Source organism: Bombina bombina, chromosome 8 (genome assembly GCF_027579735.1).
Source record: "Bombina bombina isolate aBomBom1 chromosome 8, aBomBom1.pri, whole genome shotgun sequence".
Lineage (NCBI taxonomy): Eukaryota > Metazoa > Chordata > Amphibia > Anura > Bombinatoridae > Bombina > Bombina bombina.
In genome coordinates, this window is record NC_069506.1 from 133649180 (window position 1) to 133664691 (window position 15512).

General features: G+C 38.9%; 1 protein-coding gene across 1 annotated transcript; it reads left to right on the forward strand.

Annotated features, from left to right (window-relative positions):
- The first annotated feature begins 14297 nt into the window (after positions 1-14297).
- Positions 14298-15275, forward strand: LOC128638879 (olfactory receptor 1019-like). The gene has a single exon (XM_053691007.1). It carries the CDS (start codon positions 14298-14300, stop codon positions 15273-15275), a length of 978 nt encoding a protein of 325 aa, XP_053546982.1.
- The last annotated feature ends 237 nt before the right edge of the window (positions 15276-15512 follow it).

A 15512-nucleotide genomic window follows, 5' to 3' on the forward strand; every position in this document is an offset into this window, starting at 1 on the left:
TAAGAAAGATGGAACCACCCGGTTCTGTGTGGACTACAGGCGGCTCAACGAGAGGACCACCACTGACGCTTACCCGATGCCCCGGGTAGACGAATTACTAGACCGTATTGCTAGGGGACGCTATCTGACAACCATAGACCTGTGTAAAGGCTATTGGCAGATTCCCCTGGCCGAGGATGCTATCCCCAAGTCGGCATTCGTCACCCCATTCGGCCTGTACCAGTTTAAGGTCATGCTTTTTGGGATGAAGAATGCTCCGGCTACCTTCCAGCGTATGGTGGATAGACTCCTCGATGGCTTCCAGGAATTTGCTTGTGCATACCTGGACGACATTGCGGTTTACAGTGAGTCCTGGGAAGAACACCTTACCCATGTAGGGGTGGTTCTGGACAAGATTCGGGCCGCTGGCCTGACCTTGAAACCAGACAAGTGCCATCTAGGTATGGCTGAAGTACAGTACTTGGGTCACCGAGTGGGGTGTGGGAGACAGAGACCGGAGCCAGCCAAGGTAGAGGCTGTGGCTAACTGGCCCACACCTATCACTAAGACCCAAGTGCTAGCCTTCCTGGGGACGGCCGGGTATTACCGACGTTTTGTCCCAGACTACAGTACTATCGCCAAGCCCCTGACTGACCTGACTAAAAAGAACCTCCCCAAACAGGTCCTGTGGTCTCCAGCTTGTGAAGCTGCGTTTCAGGCACTGAAGCAGGCCCTTGTGAATGCCCCTGTCTTGGCTGCCCCAGTCCCTAACAAACGTTTTCTCATTCATACGGATGCTTCCATGTATGGACTGGGGGCTGTACTGAGTCAAGTCGGGGAGGATGGAGGAGAGCACCCTGTCGCATACCTAAGCAGAAAGTTGTTACCTCGGGAAGTGAGTTATGCTGCAGTAGAGAAGGAATGTTTAGCCCTGGTCTGGACACTGAAGAAGTTGAACCCTTATCTATACGGACAGGAATTTTCCCTCATAACGGACCACAATCCCTTAGTCTGGCTTAACCGGGTCTCAGGAGACAATGGTAGATTGCTGAGGTGGAGTTTAGCCCTCCAGCCCTATAACTTCACCATCGGCTACCGGCCCGGTAAGCTAAACGGGAATGCAGATGGATTGTCCCGGCAAACTGACATGCCTACCACCTCCTAGTCCGGTCATCCCCAGGTTGACCCGCCAAAGGGTCAAGCCGGGTCTGCCGGAGTGTTCCACAAGGGGGGAGCTATGTGACAGACCCTTCTGTCAGGACTGAAGGAGTTAACTGTGTTTAGCTTTAAGAAGCTAATTTCTAAAGACAGGTTTGCTGGCCTAAGCTATTGTGTGCTATAATTACGTTTAAGTAATAAACATTCCATTGTTTAATCACAACTAGAGAGCAGACGCCTCAGTGATAAGAGAAGCCAAGTGTGTGTCTTGTGTTCAAGTTGTTATCAGCTTGAGCAAGGTATTCTATTGTATCATGTCAAAGGGCGTGTTCCCTCCATCTAATGTACAACAGTCTTTCAACCCCCCCATCTGGGGTCAAACCTGTATAAATACTAGGCATCTAGCCTTTAATAAATGTCATTCTGTTTTAAACCTGATGTGAAGCCTGGTCTCATGTTTGAGGGGAAAAACTGGCTGGGTTGTGAGTTGCTGATTCCCTATGCAGGACATTGTCCATCTGGTGTTAACCCTTGGTATCCTGTTGGTACCGTAACAATATTGTTTTAATAAAATATTTTTTATGGTTACCTTCATTAAGCTAAAAGTGCTTACGGTGTCATTCTGAACCCTGCCTTTTCTGTTGGCGCTTTGATTCACATAGATTTTTCTGATTTTCCCACACCTTGACCACTAGGGGTCATTTATCAAAGCTAAGGGTCCATTAGCAGTAGGCGCTAAGTGTCCAATCCTATCTATATATATATATACATACACACACTGTGTGTATATGTATATATATATATATATATATACACACACTGTGTGTATATATATATATATATATATATATATATATATATATATATATCCAAAACTTCAAAAAGATACATATATACACACGGTATATATGTATATACACATATATATATATATATATATATATATATATATATATAATAAAACAACCTTGGGGACAAATAGGAGAGGTTTTGAAACATGTAAATAATAAACATAAGGCTATTTCACTCATTGTCCCACAGCTACATTTGAAGTGTTTGTATGTGAGCAGCTATAATCTGACACACATTTTACACTGATCACTGCAGATAAAGCAGGCACAATGCACACTTGTTTTGTGTGACCTGCAGTGGGGAAACCAAGGAATTCCCAATTTGCTTCTTTATCTGTGGCTGCCAGGATATAAAGCACAATAGGGAAGGGATACTACTCTCACACACACATTGGTTATACGGCTGTGTTTTCACAAAATTACTTCTGCCTTCCCTCTCACTGACTGGTAGCTTCTCCCAGCACTTCCTGCAGAGGTCTGATGATGTCATCATCTCACTTCAGCTCTGTAGTAAGTGGGCTAGCAGGAGGAGGGGCATTGCAAGCCCTAGGTTAACTGTGAGAGCACCAGCAGGGAAATGCAACTTTATTTGTTATCTAGTTGTAAATAGAGGAGAGTAAAGAGATTAGCTTGGCCCTCCAGTGGTGGATCTCCAGGGTCCAGTGGCAGCAAATGGTTGATGCGACATTTGGGACCCTGGACGTTCCGTCACTTTTAAAATGTAAAAAAAAAATTCTTAAAATCACTTCTTTTGCCCTGGGGGGCACAGCATTCCATTTGGGGGGGCATTGCCCCCCAATGTCCCCCCTTAGAGCCGACCCTGATCGTGACCCAGTCCTCTGCGGGTACCTTGTGTAGTGCACATTGCCTCTCAAAATCCGCAAGGTACCCATCAATCTCCCCTTCTGTTTCCAGGAAGTTTTTAAAAGCTGCAAAATTTACTTTTCTCTTTTCCATCTTAGTCAGTATTGTAATAATCCCCCTCTTCCTGAGGTTACTGGCTTGTGTAGTTGCTCTTCTGGGCGATAAGGTTCATCCCACCGCTGCCACCAATTGTTACGGTACCAACAGGATACCATGGGTTAACACCAGATGGACAATGTCCTGCATAGGGAATCAGCAACTCACAACCCAGCCAGTTTTTCCCCTCAAACATGAGACCAGGCTTCACATCAGGTTTAAAACAGAATGACATTTATTAAAGGCTAGATGCCTAGTATTTATACAGGTTTGACCCCAGATGGGGGGGTTGAAAGACTGTTGTACATTAGATGGAGGGAACACGCCCTTTGACATGATACAATAGAATACCTTGCTCAAGCTGATAACAACTTGAACACAAGACACACACTTGGCTTCTCTTATCACTGAGGCGTCTGCTCTCTAGATGTGATTAAACAATGGAATGTTTATTACTTAAACGTAATTATAGCACACAATAGCTTAGGCCAGCAAACCTGTCTTTAGAAATTAGCTTCTTAAAGCTAAACACAGTTAACTCCTTCAGTCCTGACAGAAGGGTCTGTCACAAATATCTTAAAACAATCTTCTAAAAACAGCTGGTAGTACATATATATATAATGTGTGTATATACATACTGTATATACTGTGTGTGTGCTGGTAAATATCATTAATAATATCTGTGCAAGTAATGTACTGCTTGGCACTCAAACTTATTGTCACGTAAAAGCTTATTTGATCATTAGTAGGGTCATTGGTAGAGCTACACATGCAAACAGTGTCCACTGGCTGTGTCATATGTGGGAGACATTCCTGAGATATGACAAATGTAACCCCTGCACTGCCATAAATCTGGTAAATGTAACTGCTGTGGCACTGCCAGACATCTTATAAATGTAACCCCTATACTCCTTGAGATATGACACATGTAACCGCTGCACTTCCAGAAATATAAACAAATCTAACTCCTGCACAGCCAGAGATCTGATAAATGTAACCCCTGGACTGCCACAGTAGGTCTGCTCTTATTTTGACTCTCATACATGCTTTTTAAATGCGTGCCCCCTCGTGAAAAAAAAAATGCCCCCCCATTTCATTCGTTCTGGAGCCGACCCTGCTCTGGTGTAAGTATAGATATATATTGTACCAGAATACCATCAGCTATATAAAGAAATGTGTATTAAAGAAAAAAATAGAACATATTGTGCTATGTGCAGAACATTGGAATATTAGCGCACATGAGAATATGCGATCGGGTTTGCATGCAAGTTGGGTGTTAAGGGGTTTTTTTTTCCATTTTTTTGCTCCTTTGACTGCTATGGGGGAATAAGTTATTCAGTGCAACATTATAAGTTCGACTTTTTGCAAACTTCAAATATGTATTTGGTTCTATTGTTAAAAAAAAAATATCAAATTTTGCATACTTTATTTTTGTACTTTTTAAAACCTTTTCATGTGTTTTTTTTGTTGTTGCTTTTTTTAAAATTAATTTTGTTTTACCTATTTTTCCCTTTTTGTACCCCTATCCAGTTCAGCTTGCCATATGAAAATGTTGTAATTTTAGCTAATTAGTGTCTGCCACAAGCCACGGGCGTGATCACAATGTTATCTATATGGCTCACATGAAGTAGCTCTCCCCTGTTGTGAAAAGCAAATTAAAAAAGCATGAGATAAGAGGCGGCCTTCAAGTGCTTAGAAATTATCATATGAGCCTTCCTAGGTTTAGCATTCAACTAAGAATACCAAGAGAACAAAGCAAAATTGGTGATAAAAGTAAATGGGAAAGTTGTTTAAAATTACATGCCCTATTTGAAACATGAAAGTTTTTTTTGGACTTGACTGTTCCTTTAACCCCTTAAGGACCAAGGACATATAGGGTACGTCCTACAAAAAATGTCAGTTAGTGACCAAGGATGGACCCTGCACGTCCTCAGGGGTTTCAAGTAGTGGAAGCAATCGTGATTGCTTCCAACCGCTTTTAAGGTGTTACAGTGATGCCTCGGTATTGAGGCATCACTGTAATAGCTTTTTTTTTTACACCGATGCAGATAGAGCCACTATATGGCCCTCTCTGCATCGGGCATTGATGGTACTGATCGTTGGTGGGTGGGAGCAGCAGCTGGGAGACGGGTGGGTGGCCCATCAATGTAACTCTTTCCGGATCCGGTACTCCACAGTTGCGCTGCAGTCAGCGGAAGCGTCCGGGCACGATGAGGGGGTGCACATGTGCCGAATCTTGGTTTTTTAGCATAAAAAATGTGTGCTGACAACGATGGTGGGGATATCATGGACATTGGGCAAGGGATCTGGGAGGGGGAGGGGGGAGGATATTGAGGGGGGCAGCTACACGACAGAAAATATGTTTTTAGAATAAAATAAAAAAAATTACAATTTTTTTGTGCAAACTGGGTACTGGCAGACAGCTGCCAGTACCCAAGATGGCGGCAAATAGGTAGAGGGGGAAGGTTGGAGAGCTGTATGGGGGGATCAGGGAGGTTGGGGGCTAAGAGGGGATCCAACACTGCAGAATCAATTGGGGAAAGAAAAAAAAAGGAAAAAAAAGAAAAAATCCTTTTTTTTAGTACTGGCAGACTTTCTGCCAGTACTTAAGATGGCAGTGACAATTGTGAGGTGGGGGAGGGAAGAGAGCTGTTTGAGGGGGGTCAGGGAGGGTTCAGGGGGTGGGATGTGTCAGGTGGGAGGCTGATCTCTACACTAAAGCTAAAATTAACCCTACAAGCTACCTAATTAACCCCTTCAATGCTGGGCATAATACAAGTGTTGTGCGCAGCGGCATTTAGCGACCTTCTAATTACCAAAAAGCAACGCCAAAGCCATATATGTCTGCTATTTCTGAACAAAGGGGATCAAAGAGAAGCTTTTACAACCATTTGTGCCATAATTGCACAAGCTGTTTATAAATAATTTCAGTGAGAAACCTAAAATTGTGAAAAATTTAAAGATTTTTTTTATTTGATCACATTTGCCGGGGAAATGGTGGTATGGAATATACCAAAATGGGCCTAGATCAATACTTTTGGTTGTCTTCTACACTACACTAAAGCTAAAATTAACCCTACAAGCTCCCTAATTAACCCCTTCACTGCTGGGCATAATACACGTGTGGTGCGCAGAGGCATTTAGTGGACTTCTAATTACCAAAAAGCAACGCCAAAGCCATATAAGTCTGTTACTTCTGAACAAAGGGGATCCCAGAGAAGCATTTACAACCATTTGTGCCATAATTGCACAAGCTGAAATAATTTCAGTGAGAAACCTAAAGTTTGTGAAAAAGTTTGTGAAAAAGTGAACAATTTTTTTTTATTTAAACGCAAACAAAAAAAAAATATATACATGTCAAGGAATGTTCAGGGTTTCCTGACAGATATCAGTGTTACCACGTAACTATCGCTAATTTTGGGGAAAAAAATGGTTTGGAAATAGCAAAGTGCTACTTGTATTTATTGCCCTATAACTTGCAAAAAAAGCAAAGAACATGTAAACATTGGGTATTTCTAAACTCAGGACAAAATTTAGAAACTATTTATTTTGGGTTTTTTTGGTGGTTGTAGATGTGTAACAGATTTTTGGGTAAAGTTAGAAAAAGTGTGTTTTTTTCCATTTTTTCATCATATTTTATAATTTTTTTTATAGTAAATTATAAGATATAATGAAAATAATGGTATCCTTAGAAAGTCCATTTAATGACAAGAAAAACGGTATATAATATGTGTGGATACAGTAAATGAGTAAGAGGAAAATTACAGCTAAACACAAACACTGCAAAAATGTAAAAATAGCCCTGGTCCCAAACGGTCAGAAAATGGAAAAGTGCTGTGGTCCTTAAGGGGCTAAAGTGGATGTAAATTTTTTACATATTGACCTTCAAAATCTGTTCTTATGCACTCTTTTATCAATACCGCATACTTTTTTTATTTATATACCGAACAAATAAATTAATATTTATGTTAGTAACTTTGCTCCGTTTTTAGGCTGAGCTCCTCCCATCCATAACTTCCTTTCTTTTCAGCGCATAACGTCTAGAGCGGTCCCACCCACTCTATGACGTACTACCCTTGCGCGTTCACGATGGCTCCCTTTTGTGCGCATGCGCTTCAAATTTACTGCCGAATATGCGCATGCGTGTAATATAGACTTTCTGAATCGCGCATGCGTTTCTAAACTCGCGATCGTGAATGCAAATCTTTGTGCGCTCAAGTGGTTTTACGCATGCGCATATAAAAGACGCATGCGCAGAAATTGAAAATGACGTTACAAAAAAGGGGCTGGACGCCACGGGGTACGCCACATTATTAGTTTAGGCAAATGTCAATCAATGTAAGGAAAGCGGAACAAAATGGCGGGCGGAGGGAGAAATCGAGACTTTTATAGTTATAGAGGTATATACATCGCTAATATATTATGTTTTAACAAAATTCATGAATTAAACTTATGTTATTTTTTGATGATAAAGCAGTTGTGATTGTCGAGTAGCAGGGAGTTTACATCCACTTTAAAGTAGTTTTTAACATACATTTGTATTCCATTAAATGGGGTATATTTATCATAGTGTGAGCAGGCATGATACAATGTAGCGTATCATGTCCCCTGCACATCGATAAATACCGACAGCATACTCTGTCTGCATTTATCATTGCACCAGCAGTTCTTGTGAACTGCTGGTGCAATGCCACCCCCTGCAGATTCGCGGCCAATCGGCCGCTAGCAGAGGGTGTCAATCAACCCAATTGTATTAGATTGGGTTGATTTCTATCTGCCGCCTCAGAGCAGGCGGAAAAGTTATGGAGTAGCAGCCTTTAGACCGCTGCTTCATAACTTCTGTTTCCGGCGAGCCTGAAGTAGTGTACCTGTCTTCTGCCTGGGGTGCCTCCTTACCTGGCCGCCGGCATGTATGACGGAGGGTGCCATCATAAGTTCCTCCTGTGGCTGTAACAGTGCCTGACATCTCAAATGCATGTGCACAAGCGCATGCACGTGAGTGTGCACATGAGACTTTTCAGGTGTTTGCCATCAGCAGGGAGAATCCTCACTGACACGCCTCTCCCTCCTGTTACTCCATTGTTTGCCAGGCACCAGAAGCTTCCCTGTTGCCCAGACAATGGGGGCATTCCTGGACCCTGCTGGGTTAAAATCTAAGCCTGAGCCCTGACTTGTTGCTGAGTTATTCTGCCTATATATCTGCAGTAGCTAAGCATTTGTTCCTAATCCTGTCCCTGTCTCTTTTCCCATTGTTTGGATTTCCTGGTTTTGACCTTTAGCTTGACTCCTCACTTCTGATACCTTGCTGCCTGAATGGACCCAGGTTGTCACCTGACAACGCTTCTCGGATTTTCCCTGTTTGTACCTTTGCCTGGGTTTGCAATTACTTTCCCTGTTTTCTGCCATATGGTTTCACCTTCTGAATACAGGGTAGCCTTGCTCCCTGACAATAACAAAGGTAATCCAAGTGGATTAGTACTTTCATGAGCTATAACTAAACTCTTAGTTAGCAGGGTGGTAGGTATCAAGCCCCTCGGCTACCAAGGAAGACCAGGAACTCCAAGGTAAGAATTAAAATACCTTTATTTAACATACAAAAAGGACAGTTGTACAGACTATAATCACAAGATTAAATACTCAGCATATATTCACCCCTTTTGAGTCTAGCAACAAGCTGATATACAGGCAAATCAGCTAAACAACAAGGCAAACCTAGTATGTGATATAAATGTCTGTTTAGTCCCACAGTACACCCATTTAATTGTGATTAGTCTTTGGGTCCTTATGCCTTTCTAGAACCTCATGGTTTAATCAGAATCCTAGAATTGGAATGGTTGTTGGTCTAGTCCCTGATCTTTCTCTATTTTGGAGGCTTCTGCCCATGATATAATTGTTAGAACTCCTGACCAGCCATTACCATACTCCTTGGTCTTCTGTGCCTTGTCCATCTTTGACATTCCTCCCAATATTTCTCCCACCTTCCCACCACATCCTATAAAACAGTATCTACAACCAATTTTTGTTTTGTTTTCCTCTTCAATCCCTGACTCTTCTTGCCTGTCTCTAATTACCGTGAAAATATTACCGTGTCCATCTCTTCCCTCTGTTTTTCATGCTGCTACTCAATCACTCTACACCTAGACTCCTCCTTCCTTGTCATCACTCATATACTTGCCTAATATATTAGGGATTTTCTCTCATATTTTAAGTAAATTGTGTTACATATTCAAACTAAAGATAGTTTTAATATGTGGTGTATTGTTAAATGTATGTCTTAGAAATGTATGTAAAATATCTCCTTTATTGTTCCTAACTCATTTACCACCAAATAAAGTGAAAATGCAGCTGTGCTATTAGTCTTATGTATGGATAAACAGAGTGCAAATGTTTAGTATTATGTTATTTGCCATTGATTTATTTATGACTGATATCTTTCAGTATCAGTCGAAATCTACATGCTGTAATGTTTGACACAACTAACACAGAATCATCAAATACATATAATATATAGTGATTACAACATGGGTATAATTGTCATATGCTAAGTTTCTCAGAAATCTTGGGCATTGAAGTTATAATAATCCAGAGTCACAATGAATGTAGAAGGTATCACATTCACAAATGTGTAGGAATTACTTATTGCTTCAACTCAAAGCAAATACTACAGTAAATATTTAATTGTTTTAAAATGTATCTTAATACTTACAAGTTGACTGAATTTACACACACACACACACACACACACATATATATATATATATATATATATATATATATATATATATATATACTGTGTGTGTGTATATATATACAGTATATATATATATATTAATATTTTAAATTATATATATATATATATATATATATATATATATATATATATATATATATATATATATATATATATATATATATATATATAATTTAAAACAATAATGCACTCTCAGGACTTAAAGGGACACTGTACCCAATTTTTTTCTTTTGTAATTCAGAAAGAGCATGCAATTTTAAGCTACTTTCTAATTTACTCCTATTATCAATTTTTCTTCGTTCTCTTGCTATCATTATTTGAAAAAGAAGGCATCTAAGCTTTTTTTTTGGTTTCAGTACTCTGGACAGCACTTTTTTATTGGTGGATGGATTTATCCACCAATCAGCAAGGACAACCCAGGTTGTTCACCAAAAATGGGCCGGCATCTAAACTTACATTCTTGCATTTCAAATAAAGATACCAAGAGAATGAAGAACATTTGATAATAGGAGTAAATTAGAAAGTTGCTTAAAATTTCATGCTCAATCTGAATCACAAAAGAAAAATTTTGGGTACAGTGTCCCTTTAATGAACAAAAAGTCAGCTTTAATAGAAGACGTTTCAGGGAACTCAAGTCCCTTTCCTCAAATAAAAAAAACTTTTTTTGATCTGATGAAAGGGACTGGAGTTCCCTGAAAGGATATATATATATATATATATATATATATATATATATATATATATATATATGACAAAAATTGCACTCACATGACTTGTGTTAGGAATAACAAAGTTATTTTAATGTTAACATTAAAATAACAACAAAGTTATTTTAATGTTAACATTAAAATAACTTTGTTATTCCTAACAAAAGTCCTCTGAGTGCAATTTTTTGTCCTATTATTGCTCCATATTTTTGCAACCGGGTGGATCGACCTGCAAAGTGGGTATATATATATATATATATATATATATATATATATAAATAAATAGTTTTCCAAGAAAAAAGCACACTCACATCGGCTTAAACGAATAGGGTTTAATACCCACAAGGAGTAACGTTTAGGGGTCGCCCCGTCTTCAGACCACAAAAATGTATCCCAACACAATGCTCGTTTACCTTGCTTTATGCCCTCCATCGTGTATTGATGATCACGCCCGTTGTCATGGCTACCTGATGCAGCCCCACAGCAGCATAGATCTCAGTATACTATAATTAATGTACACCCTTAAAGTGAAACAAAATAAATGACTAAGATTAAAATTAGAATAATGCATGCTACACAATTGTAATATATTATACAACATCAGAATATATGATACTTTGGCAATTGTTTGTAAGATTGATGCCTCATTTATATAATGGGTAGAAGGGAGAATATGGCAAACGGATTAGTTATTTCTAATGGCTGCCATGGAAGGCAATTCCAAAACAGTAATGAAAATTAACAAATATATTGTGTGAGGATAAGAGGACCACCACTGTTACTACTAAATCCAGACAATTATATAATTGTATAATTATACAAACAGGTGGATGGTAGGGGGGAGATAGTATGTATCAAATTTGTGTATACAGTACACTGGAAAATAGTCTTGCGTGTGATGGAGCATTGTCCTGCATGAAAATCATGTTTTTCTTGAAGGATGCAGACTTCTTCCTGTACCACTGCTTGAAGAAGGTGTCTTCCAGAAACTGGCAGTAGGACTGGGAGTTGAGCTTGACTTTATCCTCAACCCGAAAAGGCCCCACAAGCTCATCTTTGATGATACCAGCCCAAACCAGTACTCCACCTCCACCTTGCTGGCGTCTGAGTCGGACTGGAGCTCTCTGCCCTTTACCAATCCAGCCACGGGCCCATCCATCTGGCCAATCAAGACTCACTCTCATTTCATCAGTCCATAAAACCTTAGAAAAATCAGTCTTGAGTTATTTCTTGGCCCAGTCTTGACGTTTCAGCTTGTGTGTCTTGTTCAGTGGTGGTCGTCTTTCAGCCTTTCTTACCTTGGCCATGTCTCTGAGTATTGCACACCTTGTGCTTTTGGGCACTCCAGTGATGTTGCAGCTCTGAAATATGGCCAAACTGGTGGCAAGTGGCATCTTGGCAGCTGCACGCTTGACTTTTCTCAGTTCATGGGCAGTTATTTTGCACCTTGGTTTTTCCACACGCTTCTTGCGACCCTGTTGACTATTTTGAATGAAACGCTTGATTGTTCGATGATCACGCTTCAGAAGCTTTGCAATTTTAAGAGTGCTGCATCCCTCTGCAAGATATCTCACTATTTTTTACTTTTCTGAGCCTGTCAAGTCCTTCTTTTGACCCATTTTGCCAAAGGAAAGGAAGTTGCCTAATAATTATGCACACCTGATATAGGGTGTTGATGTCATTAGACCACACCCCTTCTCATTACAGAGATGCACATCACCTAATATGCTTAATTGGTAGTAGGCTTTCGAGCCTATACAGCTTGGAGTAAGACAACATGCATAAAGAGGATGATGTGGTCAAAATACTAATTTGCCTAATAATTCTGCACTCCCTGTATATATATATATATATATATACACACACACACATCACACACATTTTTGCATAAGCCGCACAACAGATATGTGGGGTAGAAGCTCACAGGACTATAAAGAAAACTCTCACAGCTCTTTAGGGAGCAGTGTACACCTCACAGGCATAAAACACAAAGGGCACGATTGCAAATAGAGCGCAATTGATAGAAAAAGCTCTTTGGTCTCTTTTGTTTCTTTAGTTCATTTTTTATTCAAGCAGCTGATTCATTAATAATCACAATTCTCCATCTTAGAGAAGATAGTTATCACAGGTGATGCAATCTGCAGAATGCATTAAGTGTAAATCGCTTCCTACACAAACAGTGAGAGAATTGTCTTTGCATAAGATCTGACATTTATGGACTCCTCTACATTCAGGGGCCAATTTATCATGGACCAAATGGCCCCTGATGCCCCTGTTTCCGTGTGAGCCTTCAGGCTTGCCCTAAACAGCCGTTATGAAGACCACTGCTCCTTAACTGGCCCGTCGCCTCTGAGGCTGCGGAAATCAATCCGCCCAATCACATACGATTAGGTTGATTGACACCCCTGCTAGCGGCCGATTGTCCGCGAATCTGCAGGGGGCAGCATTGCACAAGCAGTTCACCAGAACTGCTTGTGCAATGTTAAATGCAGACAGCGTATACTGTCAACATTCAGCAATGTCTGTCGGACATGATCCACTGAGCAAGGAAACTACATTTTTATTGATAGAATTTTCATTTTTTCAGTTAACAATTTAAAAATTTAAATATACATTAGATGTGCTTTAGAGAATTATTAAAAAGATTAAAATTGTGTTTACTTATTTATTTTGTTTACTACTTTTTAATGGGACAATATAGCCTTAAATATTTCAGTTGTGTGTTTTTTTAGTTCAGCATTTAAGCATGCTAGCAATATATTTTTGTAAAAGTTATTTATTTGTACATTTAAACTAATACAGCATTATCAGTCACATACTCTCTGCTAATACTTGTTGATAAGAACAACTCTTATATCTGAATTGGCAAAGAGGTACACTGTTCTACTAGCATTACATCCACACTACAGAATTTGGTGGTGCTTCACAGATAAATGATGATAATAATAATATTATTATTATTATTATTATTATTATAAGAACATTTTGGTTTATTCAGGACAGGAACATGAATTTTGCAAAATAATGTTATACATTTTGTATGTGCCCTCTTTTAGAAAAATTACTAAAATGTTAATTTAAAGGACAATTCCAGCCAAAAGTAAAATCCACATGGATGCATTTCCGTTTTAAATAGAAACATTTGTGTTATATACATGTATTAACAAAAATGCTTCTAATAAAAACTATATCTGTTTCAAAAGTATATTTAAAGTGAAGGTCAATTTGGTTGAATTAGTGCCCGGTTTTTTATAAACCTATTAAAAACAAGGGCACTTTAATTCATCAAAATTGACATTTTAGTCCTTTTCTTCAAAAACTTACCTTTTAATCCTGAATGCTGCTCTAGCAATCCCCCCGGCCATCGGAAGCCTCTTATTACATCAGAAATGATTAATCTGGCTTCTTCCAATCATGGCTTTCCCCCGGGGGGATCATGGCCGGATGCAACGCCTGATTGGAGGAAGCCGGATTCAGCATTTTGGACCCGCGAAGAGGACTTGCGACGGGCGGAGGAAGCACTGCAGTGGCTGACAGGTTTAAAAGGTAGGTTTTTGAAGAAAAAGAGGAAAATGTCAATTTTTATGAATTAAAGTGCCCTTGTTTTTAATAGGTTTACTAGAAGCATGTTTGCTAATACATGTTATTGCAGATATATTTCTATTCAAAGATGTAATTCATCTATGTGCATTTAAATTTTGACCGGAATGTCCATTTAAGGTTTGTTTTATAGTCAAAAAAGTTATGTCGAACTGTATAAAACAAACCCCACACTTGTTTTTCTTTCAGAAATTTTAAATTCTAATGTTTTAGGTTATATGTTAATTTGTGATATGTTTATTTATAGTAATATATTTTATTTGTACTCCTATTCCAGAATTATTTATCATGATGAAAAAAGAAAATCAGACATCAGAGACAGATTTTATCTTCATTGGGTTTTCCTATCTTCCACACTTGCGGAGCCTTCTTTTTTTTATCTTTTTGCTACTCTACACATTTACTTTATTAGGAAATGCTATCACCATCCTGATTATCTGTTTGAATCTACAACTACACACGCCCATGTATTTTTTTCTTGCCAATCTTTCTTTCTTGGATATTTTTAATACTTCCGTTACCATCCCTAAAATGCTTATCAGTGACATAACTAAAAAACAGTCCATTTCCTATACTGGGTGCATAACTCAGTTATTTTTGTTCACTTCACTAGCAAGTGCAGAATGTGTTCTTCTGGCAGTAATGGCCTATGATCGATATCTAGCTATTTGTTATCCACTGCATTACATGGAGGTTATGAACAATAAAGTATGTGTGTTACTGGCAACTCTAGCTTGGCTTGGAGGATTCCTACAGTCAACGGTCCATACTATATTCACTTTTCAACTATCTTTCTGTCAACCTAGATTAATTGATGGGTTCTTTTGTGAAGTTCCATCTCTGTTAAAACTTTCATGTTCTCTAACTTTTCTCAATGAAGTTGTCCTATTTTGTTTTGGTGGTCTTGTCAGCCTAACTCCATTTCTTTTAACTTTTATATCTTATACTGTGATTCTATTAACTGTTTTCAATATCCCTTCCTCTGAGGGCAGAAGCAAGGCCTTTTCTACGTGTGGCTCCCACTTAACAGTAGTAGCTATGTTTTATGGCGCTGCCACATTTGTATATTTCCGTCCCACATCCAGTTATTCCTTACCAGTGGATAGGCTTGTGTCTGTTTTTTACTCTTTGCTTACCCCAATGGTTAATCCAGTTATTTATAGCTTGAAGAATAACGACGTTAAAGGCGCACTAAAGAAAATGTTTGAAAAAAAAAGATCATATATTAGTATGAAAATCTTTTCAACTAGTTTAACATTGTTTATTTAAACATGCATTTAGATAGAATGATCCTTTCATTAGTCATATTGTAATTTAAAGGGATATTAAAGGGATATACCCAAAAGTGATGCAGCATATCTGTAAAAAGATGAGTAGAAAATATCACATGTAAAAAAAGAAAGATATTTTACCTTAAAGAAATCTTTCAGCTATTTTCATCTGCATGGTGAAAAAAAAATTGTCTTCAGTGCTGAGTTCACATTTTGCTTTACTGTGATCTTATGG

Excerpts from the sequence above, each read along its gene's own strand:
- LOC128638879 (XM_053691007.1), top strand. The coding sequence starts at position 14,298 with ATGAAAAAAGAAAATCAGACATCAGAGACAGATTTTATCTTCATTGGG.